Here is a 27,954-nt window from a genome sequence, read left to right as displayed (position 1 = left end):
CTTTGGTGCCAAGAATTTGAATTATCTGGCAAACCTTATCTGACCTTGTTGCTATAGTGATCGGCACTGGAAGGTTGTTGGTATCTTTTAGTCATTTTCACAGTGATGCCATATCAAATAGATTCACTTTAATATCTCCCCTAAGAAGATAATTGTGGCAAAATAACTCAAGCTATTTGCTTTGTGATATACATGTTGGGAGAATAGACCTTTTACATAGCCATTTTGATGTTTACAGCCAATGGAAATACAGTCAAAGGTTTTTTTTCCTCTTCTGATCATCCTGCCTCCTTTCATTTTCTGTTTTGTTTTTTTTTCTTTTTTGCTCTTTCATAGTTATGAAATGCTGTCTCCCAATGGACTATTACATTCTATTCCTGATTGTGCTACAATTTTCCGGTGTCGTCTTGGGCAAGCCATGTGAAGTGCTTTGCAACTCAGTTTCCTCATCTGTGGAATGGGGAAACTAATCCTTGTTGTGAGGCTTCATTAGCTCATGTTTGTATTGCACCTTGAGAGCTACAGACAAAAGGTGATAACAAAAGAACAAAGTATTATTAGTCTTTCACGTACCAAGACTAGCAGTAGATATGATAGCGAGTGGATGTTAGCTAGGACAGTTGTTGTGTGTATGTACTATATTCACTGAGTGAATGTACGGTATATATGTAAATTATCTCATTCCCAACTTCTTCCTCTTTCAGAAATCTCATAAACCTGTGATTCAAGATGTAGGTCACAGGGAAAGGTCGAAGAATAACAGGAAGATGGAGCTGGGCAGCCATTTGGCACAGGCTCCTAAAATAAATTCTGGCATTAGAGCCTTAGTACAGGGAGGAAGGTTCTTACTCTCCCAACAAGACTTTTCTCTCTGGTGAAGATATTGCCTTATCCAAGCGTTTGTTACCATCAGGCAAGGGTACACCACCCCAAAACTTCCAACTAGTGGAGAGTATAACTCAATATATTAAGAACAGGGCATGCCAGAAAGAACTTACTGTTCTTGTACTCCATATTCCTGCCAAAATGCTGTTTATTATCTACAAAGCACTAATTAGCTTAGGACGCAGCTAGACCAGGGACTGTCTCTCCATTTCTGATCTGCCATAAACCTGTGTTTATCTTGAACATTTAAGTTAAACATCCTATAAATGAGGCTTTAGGGGGCTGGTGCTAGGACCTCACAGTACCTGGCCCTCACCTCTGGAATTCACTACTGCTAGATATTCACCTAAGCCCCAGTCTGGCCACATTCATAACACAGTATAAGATGCGCCTCTTTGTAATGGATTTTCTGTAAGTGCCAGCTTTTTCCTCACCTGCTGAGTGTCAAACCCCTTCTCATCTGTATCCTTGGTGCTGAGGGAAGTCATTGGCTCCCCATAGATGGGATTTTTTTTTTTGGTTTGGCAAAGCCAGCTGCAGTGTTACTGTGATCAGGATCATACAAATGCCTGAAATAGATAACCTCCTCTCTCCCACACTTCAAAATGAAGCTACCCACAATGGCTTGCAGTTCATCTGTTGTTCTTGGTGCCTTTATCTGTGTGCCCCAGGGACTGATTGGTTGGTACCATGTTTCAGTGCCAGTCATTATGCATTATCTCAGTCACCAGAGAATACAGTGAAAAAACTGGCATCCCTACATCATTGAGTTGCTTTATTTGTTACCCTATGGGATGCTCTCAGCCTCTACCAGGTTGTGTTGGAAGCCATTTCTTGTTCAGTTGCCTGCATAGTAATCATAAGCACACTTGTCATGCTAATGCGCCCCTGTGGGGAATCACTAAGATTTTGGTATAAAATATCTTACAGGTGAATTTTCAATGCAGTGTATGGGTATTTAGCCATACAGCTAAATCTCTCTAGGCATTTCCCTAATTCACCACGCCTTAAGGGAGTGCACCAGGGCTGCTAGTTCCACATAGCCCAGGAAGCTATCATTTGAGCAATGGTGTAAAGTGGCCTGACACAATTATTTCCCTGTAGTTGTCTTACCATGTTCATTCTTTACTCTTTTTTGTGAGCTCCTTCAGTATTACTTTGAAAGTGTATTCCAGTGAGTTTTCATGTTAATTCGCTGTTTGGCCATATCCACATTCACAATTGTATCTGTGTTTGAAATGCTTTTCAAGTATGATTCCAAAAGAACACTTATAACATGGTTTGTAATTTTCAAATCTAGGGGTGGTTATTAAACTTTTATATAATGCTCTAAGTGTACATGTCATTGTGCAGTAGTAGGTGGGAGCCAAACGGTGAACTATCTAAAAGCAAAAGGGAAACCATATGTACAAGACAATAGTAGGGATTGGCCATTAGAGCTTGGATGTTTCATGATAGTTTCTTGAAGGAGATTGAGGAAGTTTAGCATACAGCAGTAGGAGGTTATTCCAAGTATTAGGACAGCAAAAAGATGGTGTGGAGTTGGAAGAGGCTAAGGTAAAACATTGGGTGGTGAAGAGGAAAACTTAAATTGAATACCAGGAGTGGGTGTAGGAGGCAAGTGAGAATTATATGCAAGGGCAGAGTTGAGGAGAAGAAGCTTTAATTTTGATGCAGAAGAGAATGGAGCTAATGCAGGGATTCATGTGTGGAGAAAGATATGGTCCCAATGGTGGGAAATAAAAAGTAGCTTGTTAAGAAACTGTTCTGTAGACCTGCTCATGGAGTAGACTATAGCATACTTTCGGTTAATAGAGATGTCTTTAAAAAATCCTCCTTCGCACTGGGTACTGTGTCAGTGTTAAATACAATGAGAAGGGTTGTTTGAGTAAAGAGATGATGAAAAACAAGGTGGATGAGGTAATATCTTTTATTGGACCAAATCCTCTCCCATCTTGTCTCTCTAATATTCTAGGGCCATCATGGCTACAACAACACTGCATACAGAGATGGGAGGCAGGAGGGCCCACATTTTTAAACATACTTAGGCGTTTTAGGCTAAGTGCTTAAATCCCTTTAGAAAATGATACTTAGGTACCTAAATCAGTTAGATGTTGCAACACTGAGCACAGAAACACTTAATACCTTTAAACATCTGGGCCGAGATCCATTACCAGTTTTGTCACTGTTTTGCTTTGTGATATTGGGCACATCACTTTACTTGAGTCTGCCTCATTTTACCCTATGTAACGAAACAAAAACATAATAATAATAATTAATGGGAATAATAATGCTTATCCAGCAATGTAAGATGCATTGAACCACATGATTAAACTATGCATGACACCTGTTTAAAGTGTGGTTGGACTTGATTGTCAAGATTTGACAGTGACCAAGAGATATTTACAATCACGTAAAAAATGTTTCCCAGTGAGATTAGAATGGTTCGGAGATTGTTTAGTTGGTCTGTTCTGAAGCCTGCCTGCACTAAGTGCCATCTTGCCAAACTTTTTCCAGTTCACATACCATCACATTCTGTGGTGAAATACAGACCAGTGAGGGGACTGTAACCCTGGATGCCTCGCAATGCTTTGTTGTTGCAGCTTCCAGCCTGGGCTGCTCACAACCAGCCTACCAACAAGCAGGTCACACCCTGAGTGTCTTGGTGTGCTAGACAGCCCTGATTCAGTAGCTCTGACCCCAGCAGCTTGTTTACAGCCCCGCTCTGGCTTCCACCAGCCTTGGTTACTACGTGCAGAGTGAGCCCAACACATGCCAGTCCTGAATTTTCCCAAAACCATGTGCTCTGCAATGTCCAACACCCTCTCCTGGATCACCCAAATGGATGAGACAAATATGGAGGAGTAGATGGAAAAAGATGATGCAACAGTTCAGGTGTGTGAAAACCAGACTATAGGAAATAACACTGATAATGTTTTTGATGAAAAAGACTATGTATTTTATAGTGACAATTAGGAACACTGGAGTATAAAGTAGTTAGTAAGAGCACTTGGTTGTAGGGGATCTCAGTTGCTGATAGAAGGAATGGATCATGCAAGTTTTTTTCACAGATTAATTCCACTGGTTATGAGAATTGAATATTCTGTGAGCTCATTCATAAGAGTTGGGCCTGGTCAGTGCTTAGGTTGGGAGATTCTTGCAGTTAGTCAAGGTACTGCAGGACGTGTAGTTGGTGATAGTCTGTAGCCCTCTCCCCTGGGTCAGTACAGAGCTAGTGCACTAAAAGTGCCATCTTAAAACTATGTCACTAAAAAAACCCCAAAGTCCTGACACTCTTTTCTAACAAAAGAGACTGTAACCACAATGACTTGACCAAATTCCACTTCGGGTAACTGCATTCTTCCTTCCTAAATTCCCTCTGGAGTTCCAGTTCTTGCATAGAGTTAAGTGGCTGCTTTGTTCCATCCCAGATGTGGCTACAAAGGTGAAGTGATTGCGAAGTCCTTTTGGATCCCTCAAAATGAAAGGTGCAATTTATTTACAAGCAATATTTATTTTTATACATCCTGCGCAGCTCGAGGTTGCCACCCAGAAATCTGCCCGCAAAAAGAATGTCATGGGGGGATGTAGTGTTACCAGCCTTATCAAACAAAAAAAGAATTTTAGCCAGAATGAAGAAACAGGCGGTGGTATGCAATGGTTCAAATTTATTATATATTTTTTCCCCAAGAGTTTGCCAAGCAACACAAAGCAAAAGGTGGGCATTGGCGTCACTGAAAATAATTCATAGCTGAAGGAATTGAAGCTGCTGTGTTGCATCCAGCCAAAATCAGAATTACTAACGAGACAAAACCTTTCTGTTTTGGGACTATAAATTGTCTAGTAAGCTCCTGGAAGAGATGAGAGTGGAAAATCTGCAGGAAAGTGTGGATAAGAGACAGAGAGATAACTAAAGGGACTCAGTATAAACAACTGCCTAAGCTAACTGAGCTGGTCTATAAACATTAACGTGTGAGAAACCGAAAATTCAGCTTACAAATATTGAGTGGTGGATTGGTTTCTAAATTATACCTGCTGTGTGGTATGTTTTTCTCTGCAAAGCTCATAATGGTTTAGAAGTAGGCTATATTTGAGATTTGTTCCTTGAGCTTTGTCTTATGGGAACCAGTATTCTGACACCATGCAGTTTTTGGGGATGCCACCATCATGTATTAGTTTGGCAGATAATCACATCTTGCTACGGTGGCTCATTGACCTCCATCCCAGCCCTTCCACTTATAAGAAATCCCTGGACACTTATATTTCAAAGATTTTTTTCGGAGGTTAAATCTCCCTGTAGCACTCATGAGGAATATTTCCCTTCTTTCTCCCTGGTAGTACACCCTCTGTTTGCTTTTAGCATATAAGTTAGAAAGTGTGCTTTTTACTAAATTATTATTTATTTGCATTACATTAATGCTTAGAGATCAGGGATTGGGACCCATTGTGCTAGGCACTGTACACACACACACACACACACACACAAAAGGTGGTCGCTGCCTCAGAGACCTTACAGTCAAAGAAAGATAAGGAGCAAATTTTCTCCCTGGTGCCCAGCCTGACAAATTCAGCTGACTCCTGGGGACCTCCATAGAGGGAAGTGCTGGAGGAATCCATATTCTCCTCCTCACCTAGGTCCAGGAGTAGGACCTGAGGTGCTCTGCAGATGTTACTCCATCCATACAATTGCACTATGTCCCTACCCCCATGCCCCTACCATGCTCATAAAGCAGTGTGTGGGGATGGGGAAAGACCACAGAAGCTGCACAGCAAAGGATCCTCACACTTTGGCTGACCACACCCCAAATCTCACTGCACATTGCTGCATTAAGGGCACCCATGGAGCTGGACTCCAGGCAGAAATTGAACACCTCCCAAACTTCTGTCCTGTTGGTTCTGCTGGAAGTAAGCTCTCTAAAGTGGCAAGATACTGGCTAGGATGTGATTCTAAAATTTTTAATACAATATTAAGCACTCAAAATAAAGAAATTCCTTAGTCCTGGTGCCCATGTTGTAATTTTTACGGCACATCTTAGTGACAGCAATACGTCTGTCTCTCTGAGCATTTCTAAGGTGCCTTCACTACTATATCTTAATTGCTAAGCTTCCATAAACAAGCAAAAGAGTGACAAATACATATGTGCATCCTGGTCTAGTTAAGTTTGGAATTTATTGAATTTTCAGTGCTTGTTCTTGCAGACTTAACATTGTGTGAACACTACTATTTTGTTTTTAATTTTCCAGTTTTTTTGTTTAAGGAAAGAAGGTAATGGAGGTCAATGGCCCATGCGGTTTCCAGTTCTGTTGGCTTTACCACTGGAGCTTGTGAATTCTTTGAACCAATAAGTGCCTACCTAACTAGCTGTGCATACAGAGGCACTGCGTGATTGGTCTTCTGCCTCTGCTGATCTCCTGCAGTATGTAGGGATTCTGGGGCACCCCGCGTTTAGGAAGTGAAAACTCTGGCCAGTACAGTGGAGGGGTAGCAAACTTTTTCTAGGTTAGTTTAAAAATGTAAAGACTAATTCCACAGGTGAGTGCAGTAAGTGCTCTGCCTATTAAATAATTTGCATCTCCATACTCCTTCCATCCAAGGCTCTCAGAGCACTTTACCAATACTAACTAAGCTTTACACTCCCCTGTGAAGGAGGGATGTAGTGTCCCCATTTGAAAAATGAGGAGATCGACGCACGGAGAGATTAAGGCCCATATCTTTAAAAGTATTTGGGCTCTTAATTTCCACTGATTTCAGTGGAAGTTAGGAGTCCTAAATACTTTTGAGGATCTGGGCCTAAGTGGCTTACTCAAGATAGCATGGGGACAGCGAAGTCCTGTCTCACTGAAGTTAATGGCAGAACTCCGATTGCTCTCCGTGTCATCAGGATTTCACAAATCTTCAGCAGAGTCGAGAAGAGAACCCAGATCTCTTCGACACGAAGGTCCTTTGGCATTTGAGCCCCAGATTTAGGTACCTAAGTCCCAGTTTTAGGCTCCACAAAAAGTCCCACCGAACCCTGTAGGTGCCTAAACGCACTCAGCATCTAAATTTTCAGGGTAAAAATTCCCTAGGCACCTAATTTTCTGCCTCTGTATGTACACTGCTGCCTCCTCCTTGGTTCCCAATCGCCTACTTCCTGTCTAAGACCCAGTGCAATCCATGAACAGAGGAGCACCTAACTCACCCATGGGGCCCAATCCAATAGGCATGCTGTCAGAGCCTGCCCACTAGCTTGGTTTCCATTCAGAATTGGGGGCAAGAGAAGGGTGGTGGTGGTGGCGGCCACCTTATAATTTTTAGCTCAGTAGTTCGAGCACTCACTCAGGATAAACCCAGGTTCATTGTCCACCTCTGCCTGAGAGGAAGAAAGGATTTGAACAGGAGAGTGCGTTAACCACTGAGCTGTGGGATATTCTTATGTGGGGCTCCCTCAGTCTCTCCTGTTGAAGCTGTTCTGTGTTGCATAAATAATTAAAGAGTCATTGGGCCAGAAAGAGGATGACTTTGTAACCTGGTGGACCGGGCACCCATGTGGGAGGTGGGTGATCCAGGGTCCAGTCCCCCTGCTCCAATAACTCTTTAATTATCTCCCATCAGCATTTTCCATTGACTCTCTGAGGTGGCTCCCTGCCTAATGTGGTGGTTTTTGCGGATTGCATTCTTAGCTGCCAATCTCTCCCCATTCATTGTATAGAGAGCGTAAGCACCTAACTCAGACTTTGTGGATCGCAGTGTTGTTCGATAATTTTCTAGGTGCCTCGAAGTTAGACACTGATGCTCAATGTCACACAGTGTAAGTCCCTTTGTGGATCCAGATCTAAATCCTGTGCTCCAATCCCACAACCATTCTTTCCTTCACTAACTTAAAACCTTACTTCAGACTTTGCATTCTCTCTCCTCTCAACTTCAGCCCTTGTCAACTTGCATTATTCATTAATAACATAAAACTACAAAGAAACACCCTCTGGTTAAAAAGAATTACTCTATGCAGCTTTCCAGTCTGAGCAGGAATAATCACATATAATTAAATACAACTGAAATCACTAAACAAATGTGGCAGCAAACTTTTCTAAGGAAAATAAAAAGAGATTGCATTTTCAAAGATTTCATGCAAAAAATAAAACTTCATTAGTGCAATAAGTTGGAGATTTTAAACACACACATCAACAGATTCAGCTAGCCTTAACCCTGTCCCCCTACATTTATACATTACAATAGGGTCTTTCATTACACTCACTAAAGCCCCAGAAGTTATTTGTTGCTCTTACAAGTACTGAGCTGGTTTGATGCAGTTCTCTTCACTGTTCCTTTCGACTGGGAAGATGCTCTTGCGTTTGTAATTATTCCATCTTTATCTGAAATTTTACATGCCAGTTACCATAGTGATGGGCAGTAATTGCCCCTTTTGATTTGTTATGTACAGGCATTTCTGTGGTGCTTATCACCAAAGTATTTGAATGCTTCACAAACCTAATGAAGTAAGCCTCCTAATTCCCTTCTCAGAGAGGCAAGTTTTTATTGTCTCCTTTTTATAGATGAGACAGTGAAGCACTGAGCCACTACAGTCACAATTGTTATAAATAACCACTGATTTTAGTGGCCAAATTGGCCTGATTTTTCAGAGGTGCTGAGTGTTCCCAGGTCCAAATGAATTTTTATTGACTTCAGTTTGCTCATTGTGGTGTGGAGGCTTGCCCCCTATGGACTATGTATGCCCAAACTCAAAGGGTAATGATTTTTCAACACCATCAATCTGGACCAGAGGTGAACCAGTGAGCTGGGAGTGAATGACTCCCTAGCCCACCACCTGTCCCTTATATCATCCAGTATCCCTAATATTGCAACCTGCTTAACAGCAGTCTTATAACAGCAAAAGGTGTGATGAGCAGCTGAATGCTTTTGTTTATCCACACCACCTGCCCATAGAGCTGCAGTTTTCTTCTAGTTAGCAGTCTTTGACTGACGAGCTGTAAGAGGCATTTTTAGCTGATTTAGGAAGAAAATCAGTAGGTTTAATGTACTACATTGCTCTAATTTTAACCAATTAATTTTCAGTGTCCTTTGAGCTATTTGAGACAAGTAGCAAAAGGGATGTCAGTCTGATCTGGTTAAATCTCCTTCAGTGCGACTGTTTAGTAGATTGGATAGTGCAGAGGATTAGTGGCAAGCTAGCGAGCCTTTCACCTCTAGACTGCCAGTTTGTATAGATCTCAAGTTGGGAGTGCCTGAAAGTAGTTTACCATCTGTGAAATTAGGTAGTCTCAGTCCTGGTCCTAATGGACAGGTGTCCACATCACAGCTAGCACGAACTGGCATTCTCAGCAGAAAGGCCAAAGACTGAGTAAATGTGGGGGTTGAGCTACCTTCTCACCCAAAGAGGTGGTCCTGCTACAACATGGTTGTGTGGCAATCTGAAGAGAGCTTGTAATGCTGCTGCCTGTGCTGTTCCTATTCAGTGGACAGAAAGAGGACTTGCCTCTTCAGGATTTTCAGGCTGGCACCATTCACAAGCAATAATTTAATTTAAAATTTAAGAAAAATAAAAATAATCCAGTAACAGTTGAAGGCTAGATTCTCTGCTGCCCCACACATTTACCTCTGTGCAGAGTGGGTATGAAAGGCTTGCACCAGTGTGTGTGAGTGAACGGAGAGTTCTGGTTTAGTAAAGTTGTACCTGTTGTAGAGTTCACTTTGAACAGGTGTAAATAACTACACAAGGTGTTAAGCAGGACTTTTTTCAGGTCCATTTTCACAGCTGATGTTCCTTCTGACTTAAAAGAAAATGGATCCATTTTTATTCAGGTTAAAACTTTTATGAATGGATCAGATTTGAGAAATCTTATATAGCCTAGCTGTTCTGAACGCATAACTGGTCAGATACATGTCCCTTCTAGACTACTAGTAGTTGCAGATTCTGCCATATGTCCGTAGGAAGCTACTATCCCCTAGATTTGCAGCAAGGCACCAAATGCAATCTGTGTTTTGGATTAATGATCTTCATAAATGTAACACCTGAACAAACAAATATACGCTTTCCCTGTGCATTGATTACATTTTAACTCCTTAATTTTAACTGACAAGGATAAACTCAGTTAGTAGACTTCATCAATTCTATAGTTTAACTCATTTACACTGACTATACCCATCCCTTGGATCTTAAGTCCTTCCTCATGTAACTCATAATGCTTTTTTCAGGAACCCCGATACCACTAAATTTGGAACAAATACTGCCAAAATATTTTCTTGTCTTCATTTCCTTAGATACTGTACACATTTGAAATACGCCCTGCTATAGGCAACCCTTTGTCTTGAGAGCGACCCCTTCAAAGCCTTCTTAAGGTTTCCAGTACAATTTAGTATGACCGTTAGCTAAAGACTGTTCTCTGAGGCATTCTGCTTTTGTTGGTCCCTTAGGTAGTCTCTTCAGATATTGTAAGTTTCACTGTATATATTTCACTTTCAGTAACTGCTTATTGAAAATATCTCTGAATATTTCTAAAGCAGGCATTGTGGGTAGAGAATCTAAACTTACAGCTGCACTGTATCTGTGTTTCATAAAATCAGGAAGCTTTCCCTTTGTAAAGCACAAGTTTCTTTGCAGTGTATTTTCTTTGAATCTTCCATTTGAGTCAGGTGTTAAATTCCGTCTCTTGAAATCAGGCTGATGGCTGCTGATGCATGGAATGATGGGGCACCTTCCCTAAACTTCCTCTCCTCCTCCTCCCTAGTCAGTTCAGATTTCTTCCAGTGGAAATGAAAGGCTGGTTAGTCACAATTGGAATAAAGTAGCAAAGACAGTTTTCAGGAAGCACTTGTGCTAACTCACTCCAGTGTATGAAACATTCAGCTGTTGCTACCTCATGTTAGAAGTGTGGCATATGTATATGCATGCACAAATATTTTCTGCGGAGTCTTGCTTAATTTCTTTTGAAATCTGATTGATCTCATTGCGATTTCCTCAAATTATAGCAGTGTCATGAGGGTGTTACATAGCATGAACTAATAACAGTAGGCCTGTCTTGTACAGCTGCCAAATTATTTGGTGACCCTTATTCAAGTCTCTCATTGTTTGTCATCTCTTTGGCTGACTGATAGCAGGCAAATTAGAATGCAAACTCTTTAGGGCAAGGATAGTGTCTTCTGATGTATTTGTAAAGAGCTTATTGCAGTGAGGCCCCAATCCTGAGTAGAGGGTTGGGCCCCACTGCAATATATATCATTAATATCCAGTCTTCTCCACTTCAGTAACACTTGGAATGTGCCCTAGTCCCCATCAATGTGAAACTTTGGGATGATGTTGCAAACGCCCTCCCAGGCCTGCTGTTAGCAGATGTGAAACTCCATATTTAGGAACCTCTGGGATTCAGAGAGTTTCTGAGCCTGTGTCTAGTGGGAAATGGGACTTCCATTTCTTAACTAGCTGCACTGTGAAGATGCAGGGTCAAATTTTGCCCTGGTGTAAGTGAGCAGAACTCACACTGTCTTCAGTGGGAGAGGCACCTGCTTAGACCACTGGGGAAGTTGGTCCAGAATGTGTTATCTCAAGGGTAAAGTGGGGAGAAAGGGAGGTGGAGATCAGGGGCAGTAATTGAAACTAAAGTAGACAGTCAAGGAGAAGACTTGGGATGAGCAGCTACTTCTCCACCATCTTTGTGCATTAAACGAAAGGAAGAGTCAGCAGAGTTTGCTTCCAGCTTGTTTTCAGTAATTGCACTGAAATTAAACTTTGCACTGGATACAGAAACTCTTTTGCCTTCTGTCTTTTGCTGTTGTAGTTCTTTGAAATGGGAACTGGAGAGGCTTTAAAAATAGACCGTGCAAAGGTTCTCTAGCTTCTCTGTAGCAAGAACTGCAGCATCCTGTGCCAAAATGTGGTTGTGTGTTTTTCTACAATCATACTCCTTGAATGAATCGCAGCGTGCCTTTGCCTTCTGCAGCAGCAGTACGTTGCAAGGGAGGGCAAGATGGTGTTTCTTCTCTTTACCCAGTCACAGAAATGCATGAAGAGTCCAGTTGTGGATGCCTGTGAACAGAGGTGCTGGAGGAGGATGGGGAAAGAGCCTTTTTAGTCCCTAGAGCACCTGTGTGGGAGACAGCCAAAATCTAGACATTCTTTAAGCATTAGCCCTCACTAGAGGGGTGTAAATTCTAGTGTGCACTAGCGTGTTGCGTACTAACTGGTCCACGTGGAGCCTGCTAGCATGCACTAAAAGCTCCCTAGTGCATGTTCATATAGCCCTATTTCAAACAGTACTTCATAACTGTGCACGCTAAGGAACTTTTAGTGCATGTCAGCAGGGTCCAGAGGGGCCAGTTAGTGTTCCACACGCTAGCGCACATCCCTCAGTGTGGACTAATGCACCGTGTAGACAAGCCCCCATTGCATTCCTCACCCCAATTGGGGGACATGACTAGGTGGGTTGCGAACATGGCCATGGCCCCTCTCCTGTTTGTGGCTTCTGGAATTAGGAAGCACATTCTGGGAAGCTGTGCATTCTTCTCTTTTATATAAAAGTAATATGGAGTGAAGGGGATCATCCTCTTTTTAACTCTGTCTGAGACCATCTGCCCTGTGCCGGCAATGATCAGACATTATGTCTTCCCCTCCCTACATCCCACAAGAGTAGTTCTTTCTGTAAAAGCCAGGTTTCGGCTGTGCTGTGGCAGCTTTCTAGACCTCTCTACCCCAACACCAGAAATTCCTGCAGTCAAAGGGTTGACCTGAAAATAAGGTAGTTGAAAAGAAAAGAGAACCTTTTCTGCCCTGTCCAATTGCTATAGAGAGGTACTCTCTCTTCCCTAGATAAAAAGGAGCAGTTACAGTCATTCCCAAACTGAATTATAGTTTCTGCTGGGGTTTAATCTGCCTTCTGATATTTCTCTATTCTTTCTCCTGTCTGTAAAGTTTTTTCTCCTAGGCCAGTGGTTTTTTGTCATTTGCGGCTCCCTACAAAATTTCAAAGGGAGATGTGGACCCCTTTGGAAATCTTAGACATTGTCTGCAGACTCCCGGTGTCTGTGTATCACAGGTTGAAAACCACTGTTCTGTGGTAATAACAGCCTTTCACGGACCCCTTAGACACAGTCTGCAGACCACAGATTGAAAACAACTGTCCTAGAAAATATAATTTGGTCCTGTGTGATAGTTAATCAGCCAGTGGGTGATGTTACATTTGTGGTATAGGAAACCAGCACATTTGGAAGAATTCTCAGTTTAAAGCACAACAGCTCTTGCCCTAACATAGCTTTATGTTTGTTGTTGTTTATCTATAGAAACTGCAAAACTCTAACTTTGAAGACTGGAAGAACGTCAGAGGGCCCCGTCCATGGGAGGATTCCAAGTCTCTTCAACAGCAACACAAGCAAGTTCTTCAGTCCAAGCCATCATGACTGTGTGCACTCACTCTGGTGTCTTTATAGAATCACTTCTATGCCAGTGACTGGACTTTTACTTTCTAATTCAGTGTCCAGACACCGACACTGGGGGAAAAGCCAAGTCGACAGGTGGCTTACTTGAGAGCATTCTGAGATGAAAGGTTAAATAAAGATCTTTGTTCGATTGCATCAGTTTGCATGGAAGCCCATAGACAGTATATATTAATTCTTAATAAAGATCAGCCCACTCTTTTATGTGAGCTAGCAGAGCAGAGCAGTAGAATCTTCTTGACTCAATATGTGGAGTGCAAAATCTCCCTAAAACTATTATAATATACATGTGCACATACATACAGATTTAGGGACATTGTTTACCTGTAGTTGGCTTTCTCTATAATCCTCTTCTTTGTGTGAATCTGTGCCTTCGTGCACTAATAAGTAGAAGCTGCTCAGGAAATAGTTTATAGTTAAGTTTAGAACCTTTTTGCAAAAAATAGGTCTGTATAGATGATTCTAGGTGGTTCCTTTCAGCTAAAATGAATCTCTCTCTAAGGAGTTGCAAAAGACATGTAAAACTCCTCCTGGAGGAATTAAACATGGGTCAACAGAAGATGCTACTTTTGGAGCACTCCAAGACAAATACATGTAAAACTCCCAGAGACATGCTCTCTTTAAATCCCTTCCTCAGGTGATGTGTCTAATGCACCTGGAATGTCCTCCCCGGTCCTGTATATCATGCAGCCTCCCTCTCCTCATGAAAATCCTTCCTCAAAACCACTTTTCTACTGTAACAATGAGCTCACTTCTCATGTCATACTAATGAAATCTACATTCATTTTAAAGAGCAACTAACATGATACAGGCTGTCTGAAATCAATCAACTTCTTAGCCTTGTTTTGTGTAGACTTCTCCCTTGCCGGATGTCCTCACCATCATAACATGTTGTATTTAACTTGGATTAGGGCTGGTACTGTTTTGTTTCCCCCCCCGTACAGCTCCGTCCACACCTATGTGTCTAAATACAAATGTAAATGAATTACAACATCACCTAAAAGAGAACTAAAATGATCAACACAGCAGCAATATAATCAAAAAAGTCTTAATTAAATAACAGGCACACTAAATTCAGATGCAGCAGAACTAGAAAAGAAGGGAGTGCTTGGAATTAAAAAAAAATACAGTAAGATTCTCAACCAAGTAAGAAATAAATACAGCAAATAATAGGAGGAAGAATGAGAACTGCCTGCCTCAGGAGACCTAAGCTGAAGTCTCATTAAGTTACAAAATTAGGTTTTTTCCTCTAGACCCCGATTCATAAAACAGGTTTGCATCTTGGCAGAATGAGCTCACTGCACAGGAATGGTTCTGAACTAGAACAGCAAGTGGAAATTTTGCTCCTTCGGCAGAGGTGGGTGTAAGCCCAGGACTGGAATGGCAGTGGGAGTTACAGGTCAGGATTGAGAGACATAAGAGGTTTTGAAGAAAGCCACTACACCACCTGTCTGTACCATGACTAGGTCTGGTCAGTGTTCTGAGCCCCTAATGGTAGTGAGCATCCAATTCACCCAGCTTTGTGGTGCAGAATGACAGCACTTAGGAAGTTGAACAGGAAGCTTTTGCTGTGTTTTATTTCCTATGACTATAAACCTCTAGAGTTTATATGAAAACATTAACATATTGAGCCTACTTACAGGCTTGTATCCTGTGTGTTGGGAAAGTCCCACAGGAAGGACCAAAGGGAGCCTAAGCCGTGTTTCATTCTTCTCGAAGGCCTGTAACCAATTTATAATAGTGTCATTTTTCTGTGTGGGGAGGAGCCCCAAACTATGCCTGGTTTGGCTATTCCTCCTCCATGCCAACTGTCTGTGTGCTAGGTCACCAAGAAGCAGTGTCCCATTTGTTGCTGGTGCTAATCTGTGTGTAGGTCTTCTGGGCACACCAACACCTGCTGAGGCACTGTGGGATAGCTGGCCAGATGGTCTCAAAATGCGCAGATACAAACGGAGTTAGGCATTGTGATAGCCATGCATAATACATAAACAGGTTGGCACATGGTTGTGGTTGATAAAAGCTGTGTGGATCTAACTCAACCTGTAACTGACAGATGTGCATCAAACTGGTTGCAAAAAAACACAGTTGTATATATAGTGTGGATATGCCCTTATATATATGGAAACTGAAGTATGAAGAGGTTAAGCATAACACTTTCGAAAGTAACTTGTGGTCTTAAGTGTCCAACCTGAGACACTTTGCCTGATTTTTCAGATGTTCTGAGGACCCACAAAGCCAGCTGGCATCAGTGTGAGGTGCAGTTGCTTAACACTGATAAAAATCAAGCTGTAGATGTATCAGGTTGGGCAACCAAAATAGATGTACCCAAGAACAGAGGACACATGCAAATTTTGGCCTAAGTGGCTTCTCCAAAGTTAGCCAGTGAATTAGTGGCAAAGTAGGCAATATAACTCATCTGCTGTCTCTGTTCCCTGCTTTGAACTCTAGTCCATGCTCGCTCACAATATGTTTGTGAGCTTGTCTCAAATGCTCAAATCATGAGGTCCAAATTAGTGTGTTATATCAGGGTTTTCCTTAGTTTTGTTTTTATGCCACTGTGATCAGTCACAAAAACCTACAAGCACAGACAGGATTCTGTGTGGGTTTTGATGAATGAGGCGATATGTCTTTTGCTTCCTTTCAGCCAGAGGGCAGTGTTTCCTTGTAGCTTTGTCCTTTATTTGATGTGACATAGTTCTGAAGATGTGTCCTACCATGATTCTGTACTGGGGTTGCCAACCCTCCAGGATTGCCCTGGAGGCTCCAGAAATTAAAGAATAATTTTTAAGGAAAGATTATGTCAAGTGATGAAACCTCTAGGAATACATCCAATCAAAATTGGCAACCCTAATCTGTACATGACATTTTTTAAATTGGATGATCAGTAACAGCAATATATTTGGAAGGGTGCTTTTTTTTTTTTTTTTAATCTTCGCTTGCAGAATCCTAAGCAATAGGAGCATTGTGCCATGCTGAGATTGGAACGAACATTGTCCTAGGTTACACTATCCCTTTAAGAGCAGACCAGGAAGTCCCTGCTCCAAGTAGTAGCCCTTTAAGGCAGGTTGTAGGCCAAGCAGCTCTTGGTCCTTGAACAAGGGAATTCTTGGAGTTGTAGTTCCCTGAGGGATGCCTGGGAATTGTAGGTTGAGCTGCAGTGCATGGTGGTAGAGCAGAAGCAGGATACAAGAGGAAGAGTGGAGGATACTCTGCTGGGTGTGGGGTTCTTTGTTAAGAGAGTGGAGGATGCATCCAGTCCAAGAGGAGCTGTGGAACATGCCTGTGAGGAGGAAAGGTATAAAAGGTGCCTGGGAAGATTGAAACGAGAAGAAAAAGGCTTGTGTTAATACAGTACTGAGGTGGGCTGGAGGCCTGTTGTGGGTATTATGTTTTTTTTTCAGGGGCTCTAGGCTGGGGCTTCTGGAAAAGGTGAAGGGGAAGCTGTTCTGCTCTTGTGTCAGCATGAGGGAGAGCAGGGCAGACCCTGGTGGAGAAAGGGATATTCTTTGGGAAGGGCCAAGGAAGGAACTAAGGGAGAGCTAAAGGTTTGTTAAGCCTGGAGCAGGGCCGAGGGTTAATTTTCCCTTGGACTTTTTGTTTAGCCCAAGCAGGGGTAAAGGTGGAGGAGGATTCTGAGTATGATCAGAGGCCTAAACACCACATCACTCTACCAGATTGACATGGCTGTTATTGAGGAAAGGGAAAATGAGGCAATTTCTAGGTTGTCTTGCATTGGAGAAGTAAGTCACTGTTACAAATACCAAATTATTGCATAGCATGTGTGTGTGTGTGTGTACATGTTTATTTTTATCCAATCATTGTGCAAGGGGTGGTATATAAAGCCATTATTCACCAAAAAATTACCATGTAGGCAGTGGCATTGCAAGTGGCCACCACAAACTAGCTGCTAATATGCCTCAAATCTGACCTGTTGAGATCCTCTGTAAATCACTGAGAGTAGTTCAGTGTCCAGGCCCACTCAATCCTTGATTCCTTCAGTGAGCCGGCCTGTTGTTATGCAGATACTTGTCCAGTAATAACTGGATGGAGCCTCTTACTTCACCCAGACCATCATGATAATTCTGGCCACTACCAGACTGGGCTTCATTTTTAACTGATAACCTAAAAGTAAAAAGTCCTGTGTCCTATTAATGATTATCTGAGCCATCTGGTCTCCACCCAACACAGGAATAGTTGATTGTTCAGATGCTGATGATGCCACTCTAGGCAACTGGAAAGTGTCAGTATTAGACTTCCAGTGAGCCATTGTCATGTGATGTTGGAGGGCAGAACAGGCCAAAGAGCCGCTTGGCTATTCTGTTAATGCCTGGTCGTGCCCATTTACTTCAGTGAGTCTAAAGTGGTGTAACTGAGTGTAGATTCTGACCTGCTGTTCTTTTTATCCGCCACCCTTTTACCTTCACTGCCTTTATCCTTTTCTTGTTTCATTATTCTGCCGCAGATATTAATTTCACATGGTTCAGGTATTTAGAGGAGTTAAGCATGGGAAGGTGTTTCTTTCTTAAGTTTACATCAGATGAAAAACACGATAGTTTGAGAGCTTCAACACCAATTTAAGTAAATGCATCTTGTGCATAGAGCACTTGCTGGAAACAATGTTTTAATTACAGCTGCTGTTTGAAATGAAAGGTTTAGAACCCTCTGTGCTGGTTTGCCTCAGGTCTTTGGGAGCTCTGGCTTGGCAGACTATAGCATGTAATTATCATGAGCCTAGGGAGTAAAAATTCCCATAGCAACAGGAACCTTGGGCGAGTGAAACCTTGGGCGAGTTATTGGATGACTACATAAGGGCACTAGTTTGAAGGGTTGAGCTGCTGTCATCTCATGGAGAGCTTTGGAAAGCGTTCCACTAATATACTGGAAGAAAGGAAATACTTGCCCTGCAGCCAGCACCCAAAATAGGACAGTGTTGTGGAGATGCCCCGTCACTTCTAGGGATTTGTTCAGTGTCACACTAGGAATACGGACTATGCCTTCTAGCAAGAGATTGGTAGGAAATAATACCCAGTGGCCCTTAGCTACCAAGTTAGAGATTTAGGGATTCAGCAAATTCAATGAACTGGCAGCAGAAAGAGTAGGATTGGCACTGCCCCTCCAAGCTCCTCCTGAAGATTGGGGTGGGAGGAGATGGTCCTTATTAAGTAACCCTTTTAAGAGGCCTTTAGTATCCCCTTTAGTATCCCCCTCGCCTTATCCTCCCTTGACGACATAGTGAGAGAGACAGAGACCTGGCTACAGCATCCCAGTAGGAAGAGGGTTGTGTGATTGGACCCGTGGGGAAGTTAGCAATGACAAGGGAGTTAGGACATGGATGTTTGTGGGGAGAGGGAGATGGATTGGGACAGGGCTTCTTGGAGGTTCTGGTTCTCTATCAACCCATGCAGACTGAACTGTAGATGATTCCTCTACCATTCTCATAACCCTAGCAGACTCTTAAGAGCTCTTCAGATTGTAGAAAAAGGAACATGCCACCTTCCTTCCAGATGGGTGCAATGTGCAAACATAATAGAACATTATATTCTGGATCAATCTCAAATATAATGAAAGCTGATTATAGGGAACTTGTATTTGAGTGGAAACGAAATTCCCAAATGGTTACAGTGCATTCCGAGATCTTTCACTAAGGGGAAGTCTCCTACAATTTCACGGTCATGGATGCAGTTCCACCAGTGGCAGCAAGAGTGGCAATGTTCGTGTAGACTGGGCACCCCTGTTTTAACTAAGCTGCCAGAGCCTGGATTATACTAGGGCTTCCACTGGTGCTAACACTACTGCTGCTGATACTGTGCTGATTCACTTGGAGTGTTAATCATCTAATGGCAAAATGCAACTTTGCCAGGGGTTATGACTGTGGCAGATACTGCAAGCACATGCAGTGCTGTTGGGGATCATATTGTATTGTATGCTGAAAGCATGACAATCCCAAACAGCCATTATACTGCGATGGGCCAGACAGCATGAGCTGTAGAATATTCATAGCCTTTGTACCAATGCAAGCGATGTGTATGTGTGTGTTCCTGGAATCACTAGAGGGTGATTAATACAAAATCCCAAGACTGGCTTTGAAGCTTGACTTCCTGGTGAATAGGAGGTGGGACTGAGGCTGGGAGAAAGCAAGACTTTTGTTATGAAAGGCTGAGTTTAAACAGACTCAGGGGTCTTCTTTCTGATCCAGCAAATGGACATGACTTGTTGTCCAAGAGGGCGCCTAAGCCCTTGCTGAAAGGTTGGATGGACTTTGCCCTGCCAGGGCCCCATAGGACGGATGGACAACTTCTGGTATAGTTAATAAGCATGTAAATCCATTCATTGTTTTTTTATGTTTTCTCTGTATGCTTTTGTTGTGAATAAATGCGCTTGCTTTGAAGAGCTGTATAAGAATGCTGTCAGTGTCCTCAGAAAAAACAAAGTGCCGTTAGGCAGTCTGGTGAAATCATGGTGAATTACTGAGGGACTGCAGCCTAGAACCCTGGTCTGGAGAGGGAAGGGACGCGGGACCCTGCCCAGAGAGAGGTGAGGGCTAAAGGCCTGGAACTTGAACAGACACTCCTAGAGATGACCCCAGCGGGTTCAAAGATGCAGTTACCCTGAAACTGTGACACTTACCTCCTCCATTTCCTGTGCCTGAGGAGAAGGGAAGTTGCCATCACCTTGCAGGTGGAGAGGCGAAGAAGCATGCTTGGCTTACAGTCTTACAGTGACTGCTCCAAACATAGACTAAAGAGCCAGAGGAGAAGTCATGCTGTAACTGCTTCTCTTTGGATGTAAATCTACAGCTTTCTAGAAGCCCCTGGCAACTGCAGTGGGAGAGGAGAGGCCCTACCACCACTTCTGCAGGGTGAAAAGAAAGGGAGCTTTTGCCAGACAGAGAAACTCTTGTTTAGAGTGAAATCCTCATACTGACTTTTTGGTGAACAAAATAATCACTGAGATTTTCTCTGTATTTCTAGACATTCAGTTCCCCTCAGAGACTGCTTTTGAAGTATGTCTGAATTGCAACAGACCTGGAATTTAGTTACAGACAACTACATTCTGTAGATAACATTTTGCTCTAAGTGACTAAGGGTACAGTTTGGCTTTGTAATTTGGGAGTAAACACAATCTGTGCATCTTTAAGTGACTTCCCTTCTAAAATCGAGCCACTAAATTGGCCATTGTCCCTGAGTGGATGTTTCCCTGATATGAGTATCACTTTTGAAGGGATTGAATTACTTTAGCATCTTGATAAGAACTGATGTGCACAACCAGTGTGATGTACAGGTGTGTTCAAGCTCTCACCCTTACTATAAAGACATTTCAAAGATTAGCTTCTTTATTCACAGTCTGTTGTGAGAGTAGTCCCTGTTTGTCCCATACTTAATGGATCATTTACAAAAAAAAAAAAAAAAGGTAAAAACATCATGCACTGTCATAAAATGGAGGGAGCCAGTTCAGTGTTAGTGTGTGGGATTAGGAATGAAGACTATAAGGTCCTGTTTGTTGCTCTGCCCCTTGAACAGTTACTTAACCTTTCTGTGCCTCAGCTTCTCCATCTGTAAAGTGGGAATAATAACACTTCACCCAACAGGTGTTGAGAGATTCAATGCAGGGAACTAAAGTGCATGTATGTCCTCAGAAGTCAGTGCAGAGAATTATATAGTTCACAGTAGGGAGTGGGGCATACCTCAAATGGTTCAGAGTTCATCTTCAGTTTGGTCACTTATTCAGACTAATCTTTTGAGGGTCTTTTCCCAAAACTCAAATTATTTCTGATACACTTTGGCACAATCTAATAAATCCCCAAATCATCATTTAAAAACAAATGTAGGATTACAAGGAAATGCAAGTGAGAAAGTTATTCAGGCTCAATATTACTATAAATACCATTAAGAGACAATACTATGAAATCACTGTGAAAACTTACTGGTAACCAGCCACTGAAGAGAAGATGGGAATGATATGATCATACAAAGCAGACCCAATAACTCCTTGCAACAATGTTTTGTATGAACTGCAGAATCTACAGAGGCTGGGATACCAGAGAGGAAGGGCAATGTCTCCCTGTCCTTATTAAGCAGGACAACGTTTATGAAGGGGTTGAAAACAAGGCTGTGATGAGAGTTACTAAATGTTTTTTATAAAGGAGAGGAAGGTGAAATGTCCAAAGCTTTTCTATTCAGTCATGCTTTAATAATTAGCCAAGTGAAAGAGATTGTATCTAGATATAAAAAAAAATCTGGGTAGGAGTGCATGTGTGCGTAAAGTTTTTTTGAAAAAGCTAAAAATCTTCTGTGACTTTTACACCAAGGGAAAGATGGCCACTTCTCTGCAAAGGGAGAAAAAGGTTGATCTGCAGGTATTTCATGACAGGAGCCAGCACATGGCATAACAGGGGACTGTCAAGGAGAGAGCATGATAAGTACATTTTGCATAGATTGTATGCAGTCAAAAATAATACTTTAAAAAGAGTTAATGTTAATGGAGTGCTTCTCACTAATCCGCATAAACATTAGTCAGCCTGCGGGCAGGAGAAGTGTGAACTAACTCAGCAGTATCAGATTAACTGGTTACATCAGGAACCAAAAAGATGGAGCTGTCACTGGGTTTGGATCTGATTAGAAACTGCCAGTTGTTTTTCAAAGGGAATATTGGCGCGGGGAGGTATTTTTTAAAATTTCTTGTGAAAATACTCCGTTTTTCAGTGAAAAACCAAACATTATTCCCTCTTTCTGATTCTTTTTTCTGCCACCCACTCTTCCTTATGTGGCAAAATGAAGAGAAAAAAAGAGGAGAGAAGGGAGGTCAAAAACAAAAAATGTTTCATATGCATTTTTGTATGGTGGTTTTTGTTTTTGTTTTTTAAGAAAAGGTCATTTCTCTCAAAATATTTTCAGTGGAAAATGTCTATCCATCCATACTCTGGAGTGAGGTTGAGGAAAAAAGAAATACCACTTTGTTTAAACCAGTTGGCCAAAGGTTATTGCTCAGAGATGGGTGTTTGCCTGTAGCTAGGTTTTCCCTTTCCACCGGGAGCTGCAGTCAGTTTCTACCACTCACCCAGTGGTCAAACAGTCGCTGAACTGACTTAAGTCTTAGAGGAACAAAAAGTCCATACTGACCTTGCCCCCAGGTTTCTCCTCATGTCCAGGACACAGTCTCTCACAGCCTGAATTGGAGCAATTACATTTTCTTGTTGAATATGCATGTTTGAAATCATGCCGGCCATGCACAAGCAATTAGAATGCTCCTTCTGTTTGGAGAAGTTAGGGGGAGTGTTTGAAAGCCAAGCTGATAAGGGGAAGCTGCCTGAAGTAGAAACAACAAGAGTCCTGTAGCGCTTTAAAGTCTACTGAACACTTTAGAATAATGTTATAACCGAAGTACCTCAGAGTTATGAACACCTCAGGAATGAACATTGTTCGTAACATTGAAATGTTTGTAACTCTGGGCAGAACGTTATGGCTGTTCTTTCAAAAGTTTACTCTGACTTAATACAACTTTAAAACTTTACTATGCAGAAGAAAAATGTTGCTTTTAACCATCTTAATTTAAATGAAACGAACACAGAAACAGTTTCCTTACCTTGTCTAATCTTTTTTTTTAAGACTTCCGCTTTATTTTTTTAGTAGTTTACACTTAACACTGTACTGTACAGTATTTGCTTTCTTGGGGGGAGTCTCTGCTGCTGGATTGTGTACTTCCAGTTCCAAATGTGGTGTATGGTTGACTGGTCAGTTTGTAACTCTGCTGTTCTACTGTACATTGCTCTGTGTACACATGAAAACAAATCTAGAAAGTGTGACCCAGGCCACGGTCACAGATAACTGGAGAGAGAAAAAACAAGAAGAAGGGAGCAGTGGGGACAACACTGCATCATACTACTGTAAAGGGTTCCGACACAGAGCATTTTCCATCCTGGCCCAATGTACAGGGAATCTGGCTTTGTTAAGAATTGTTTTTTTTTTTTTTTTTTAAATGCAAAAGAGCAAGGAAAGGATGGTTTACTTCAACCCAGAGGAAAAAACCAAACAGCCCTTAATTTAAAATGTCTCTTGCAAGTATAATAAGATGGTCAGTTTCCCAGTTTCTTCTTGCTTTATGGTCTGGGACTGGGGAAATTTTTTACCCTGTTTCCAGACTTGGCTGGAAGAGAAGAAGGAGTGAGAGTACTTCCTCTTTCGATCAAAGACCAACCCCAGCCTTCCTGTGCCTCTTCAATAGACTCCTCCTCGAGTGAGTTAGCTCAGTCCCTTCTCACTTGGTTATGTGTTGTCACAGTTCAAATTTCTTTTTATTTCATTTTGTGTGTGTGTATACATGTGTGTGCATATATATTAATTTGTACCCACCCCCCATAAAACCACTTAAAGGCACTTCTCAGCAAGGCAAACAGGCTAAGCCATTTGGGTGATATGATAGGCCAAATCTGCAGAGTGTCACTGAAGTCAATGGAGCTATATCTATTTTTATCAGCTGAGGATCTGGCCCAGTGAGCCTATGAAAATTAGGATACTTTAAAAAAAAGACAATGATAGGGAAATTTGTTAAACACTAACTTTATAACTCCTTTTATGATTTTTTTTTTTATCTCCCAAAGCTTTCCTGAAAAAAATATCTAACCTGGGATAACAGGTGGCATGTGAAATTTGAATAGAATCAGTTTCTTTTCTGGAAAGATAGATTTAAAAAATGGACTGACAGTGGAAATCTAATTTCACTTGTAAGTATGGAGTGGTTAATGGCATTCCATAACAGTGAGAGGCCTAAGTCAAAACAAGGGGTGAAATCTTGACCCTATTAAAGTCAATAGGGCCAGGATTTCACTCCAGGGACACATCTGAATGTTGAAGTTGTCCCTATCTTTTATAAAGAGATGAGGCAAAACTCAGGTTCTGAATACTTTGGAGATTCATGAACTGCCAATCCTGCCAGAGTCTGCAAAATGCATTACAAGTGTGTCATATCAAAAGCTGTCCATAGAAACTTGTGTTTCCTCAGAGACAAAAAGCAAACAGATAACTCTGACAGAATAAATTTTGTTTTAAATAGCGATCTCAAAATAAAAACTAACAAAAATAAAATCCTCCTGAGACAGCACAGTGTCTCTCCTCTGAACAAAACACACAATGGCTGTCCATCTCTGCAGACAGGCAGAATCCTTAGGGATTTAAAGGTGCAGCATGCTGAAACAGAGACCATAGTTCCACAGAGGGCAAATAAGTAATCTCCTCTATTCCAGCTCCCATTGCTGAAACAGCACTATGATGAGTGTAAAATCCAGATACAATTTGACTTGTATGAAAAATTGCTGTTGTGTGACAAAGAAATTGAATGTACTCTTTCTAGAGTTTTGGACAGAAAATATAAATTAAAACCAGGATGATAGTTGAACAAATCTTTGTTGTTCTGGCAGTTCCAAGAACAGAACCTCTAGGGTATGCAGAACTTGGAAGTGACCTGTGATGAAGTGTACCAGACCCTTTAAGGACCTCTGGAAGGCCCTGCAGTCCTACCACAACCCACCGCAAAAAAAGGCAGTAGGTCCTCCAAGAGGCCTAGAGATGCTGCAGGGGAGGCATCCAATCAGCTAGTCTAAAAGGGATTACAGGGCCAGAGTGAGGGTAGTTGCTGCCTGGAGCCAGAGGAGTGAAGATGGTACTCCTGACTGGCTGAAGGACCTCCAGGACCTCGGACAGAGAAGTTGCTGGCAGAGACCAGGGGGACCAAAGAGGAGCTCCTGGCTGGCTGCTAAGACTCAACCAGGACAAGGCCCCTCGGTATCCCATGTGATAAGGTAATGTTTACATGTTTGCTCTGTAAATATAAAACTGTCTGACTGTAAATTCCCCACAGTCAAGAGAGAAGAATTACCCATTTGAAATATTAGTTTACCACAAGAGGTGTTATCTCCTGCCCATCAGGAAGGACTATTGAAACCAAATGGGCCATCATGGAACAAAGACTTCATCGATTGCTCCACCCACCCATCCATGAAGAAGTTACTTGCAGGAGCACTCATCCCATCAGCTTGGATTCTGGGGCAGGGGAGGATAAAAGTCCCGCACAAGGAGCAACAGGATCTTTTATGCTGTCTGGATTCCGAGGGGCAAAGATTCCTAAACATAAGCAAGAGATCTCCATGCTGCTTGGCATGGGTCAGCCCTAAAGAACATATAGAGTTGCTTATTATAGACGCTTATATTACCTTTATAAATCTAAGACTGTAAACTCGTGTGTGTGTGTATGTTTCCTGTTTTAACCGTGCAAATAACTCTAATTTCTTTTCTTAGTTAATAAATTCTGAATTAGTTTATTACAGGGTTGGCTACAGGCATTGTCTTTGGTTTCAGATCTGAGTGCAAATGACCTGGGGTAAGTGACAAGGACTGAGAGTAATCTGAATATCGTAGTGATCTTTGGTGTAAAGTGATCATCTATCACACAGTCCAACTTGCCTGGGTGGCAAGATAGACTGGAATGCCCAAGGGGACTGTCTGTGACTCCATGGTAAGACTGTTATAGTGCTTTAGGAGTTCATCCTAGTTACTGGCATGGTGAAATCTAATTACAGAACATATTACAAGTGTGGGTTTCTGTTCTGCCTTTTGACAGTCTGCCCTGAGGTTAGCACTCCTAGTTGTAAGCCACACCAGACAGGGTGACCTACACATTAGTACCTCAAACTAACCTATTTCTCCACCCCCCCTAGAGAGCCAGCTAGCCTGGTGATACCCTCTCTACATAGATCATGCATCAGGCTCCCATCTATTTATCCCTGAGACTGCTGCTATTTCCCCTCTTTTCAGGCAGTAGAAGAATGCACGTAGGATTCTCTGCAGCTGTCTAACATTAAAAATATTGTCATTTTCCCTCCTCCAATGGATGTTTTCCTTGATCACCTTTAAAAGAGCCACTGCTGGCAAACAAAACCCTATTTAACCATCATGTACTCTCTGCCTCACCTTTACTGCCCATTCAGTGATCAGCATGAGACGTATGAAGAAGAAGGCAGCACCTGTCCTGATCTGTTCTGTAATGCCATGTGTGACATTGGCCTCTAGGGGAGCCCTGCTGAGATGGCTTAAACAGGGCAAACTGCACAGAGTGGGGCAGGCAAAGCCCTAAATACTGGTGGTTTTTATTCCATAAGACATACCAAGCCAGCAACAAACAGCTTCTGATCACCTCACTGGTCATTCAGAAGACAAAACACAGTTTCCCTAAAACTATCCAGCCCTTTGGCTAGCACCCAGACAGCCACGTCAAATATGATGGGGAATACTGAAAATCTTCATCCGTCATATGTAAAAAAGTTCTACCAGTCCCAAAGGATCAGACATGTTATCAAACAGATCAATGAATAGTTCAGCTCTTACCCAAATACACGCTTAAAGCCAATGCTTATTAACTAAACTAATATTTATTTAAAAAAAGGAAAGAGTAATGGTTAAAAGCTCAGTATACATACACAGAGGAAAATAATGTTATAAATCCGTTTCAAAGTAGAGATGATAGCTGAGTTGCAAAATTCTTAAACTGCAAAGTCTCTGAAATTTACCCAAACGGCTTGGGGGTCATCAGTCCGCATTCAGAGCTTCTTTAGAAATCCAGTCCAGGGAAATGAAGACTAAATAGTCCGTTCACAGAGTTTGCTAATTCTCATGGGAACAGGGTGATTCCAGGCTGGTGCTGGGATCCCAATCTTGCGATCCAAACTTTCCTTGACAAGCTTGGATAGATTTGAGATTTAGAAAGGCCTGAAGCTTCCTTTAGAGTTGAAGCAAGGTGGGCACTTGCAGGTAACTCCCTCACATGGGCTTTGATGAAAGCGAGCCAACTGCTTGATCTTTACTCAATGGTCCTTCCTCAGACAGTACAGTCAGCTATAGCCATTTGAACATCAAGACAGTCCACAGACATTTTCTTGAGTGGAGAATCGTAATGTATATTGTCCTTTGAAGTAAAACTTTTCATTTCCTAGGCACACATTGGTAATTAGCTGCATTAGCACAGTTAACAGACAGTTTACTTAAACCTCAGAGTAATACAGGCAAATGATGTTATTACACTAAAGGTCCATCTAGATGTTAATATTCCCTTTTGACCTCTTAATTAAGTAGAACAACAGTAATAGACAGGAAAGCAGTTTATCTACATTGTTAACCTCTAAAAAGATATATGTAAACAACATCAAATAACTACCAACAATACACTTGCATATCAAAGCTCTAGTTCAGTGTTTCTCAACCTGGGGTTTTAGAGGGGTCGCAAGTGCAGAGCTGGTATTGGGGGTGGCAAGAAAGGCAATTGCCTGGAGCCACAGGGGCGCCATGAAACTAAGTTACATGCCTCAGCCCCGTGGGGGTGGGACTCAGGCTTCAGGGGTACAGTAGTTTGGAAAGGTTAAGAACCACTGCTCTAGTCTGTGTAAGGACTGACCCTCACTACCATTTGTATTTTCATTTAATATGTCTTTAAATGTCAGATTTGGACCATGCAACTTGCAAAGTTGCTTAGCCCTTTCTGGCCCAGTGTCACACCATGATTCAGTGGTTTCCACGGTGGTGAACTGAGATGTCTCTGTGCCTCATTCTCATGTCCTTTGGGTATTTTGCTTTGTAAGCTTTGCACCTCAAGGAAGCATG

At 42.0% G+C, this 27,954-nt stretch overlaps 1 protein-coding gene and 1 long non-coding RNA gene across 4 annotated transcripts in view; one reads left to right on the top strand and one right to left on the bottom strand.

Moving 5' to 3' along the window:
* Positions 1-13,447, top strand: part of COX16 (cytochrome c oxidase assembly factor COX16) — a 57,499-nt gene extending 44,052 nt beyond the window's left edge. For all 3 annotated transcript variants that reach the window (XM_067557827.1, XM_067557826.1, XM_067557828.1), the window contains one exon: positions 13,157-13,447. In XM_067557827.1, the coding sequence (XP_067413928.1) occupies positions 13,157-13,273 (117 nt within the window). In that variant the 3' untranslated portion in view covers positions 13,274-13,447. The remainder of the gene's footprint in view (positions 1-13,156) is intronic.
* LOC137159477 (uncharacterized) lies at positions 140-23,109 on the bottom strand. The gene is made up of 3 exons (XR_010921638.1): positions 22,892-23,109; positions 3,031-3,127; positions 140-519 (listed from the first exon to the last, which is right to left on the bottom strand). It is a non-coding gene; the product is annotated as an uncharacterized lncRNA (long non-coding RNA).
* Between the last annotated feature and the right edge of the window lie 4,845 nt (positions 23,110-27,954).

Source organism: Emydura macquarii, unplaced genomic scaffold (genome assembly GCF_026122565.2).
Source record: "Emydura macquarii macquarii isolate MOO-44397 ecotype Brisbane River unplaced genomic scaffold, CSIRO-AGI_Emac_v2 contig_1876, whole genome shotgun sequence".
Taxonomy (NCBI): Eukaryota; Metazoa; Chordata; order Testudines; family Chelidae; genus Emydura; species Emydura macquarii.
This window is presented reverse-complemented; position numbering and strand designations above follow the sequence as displayed.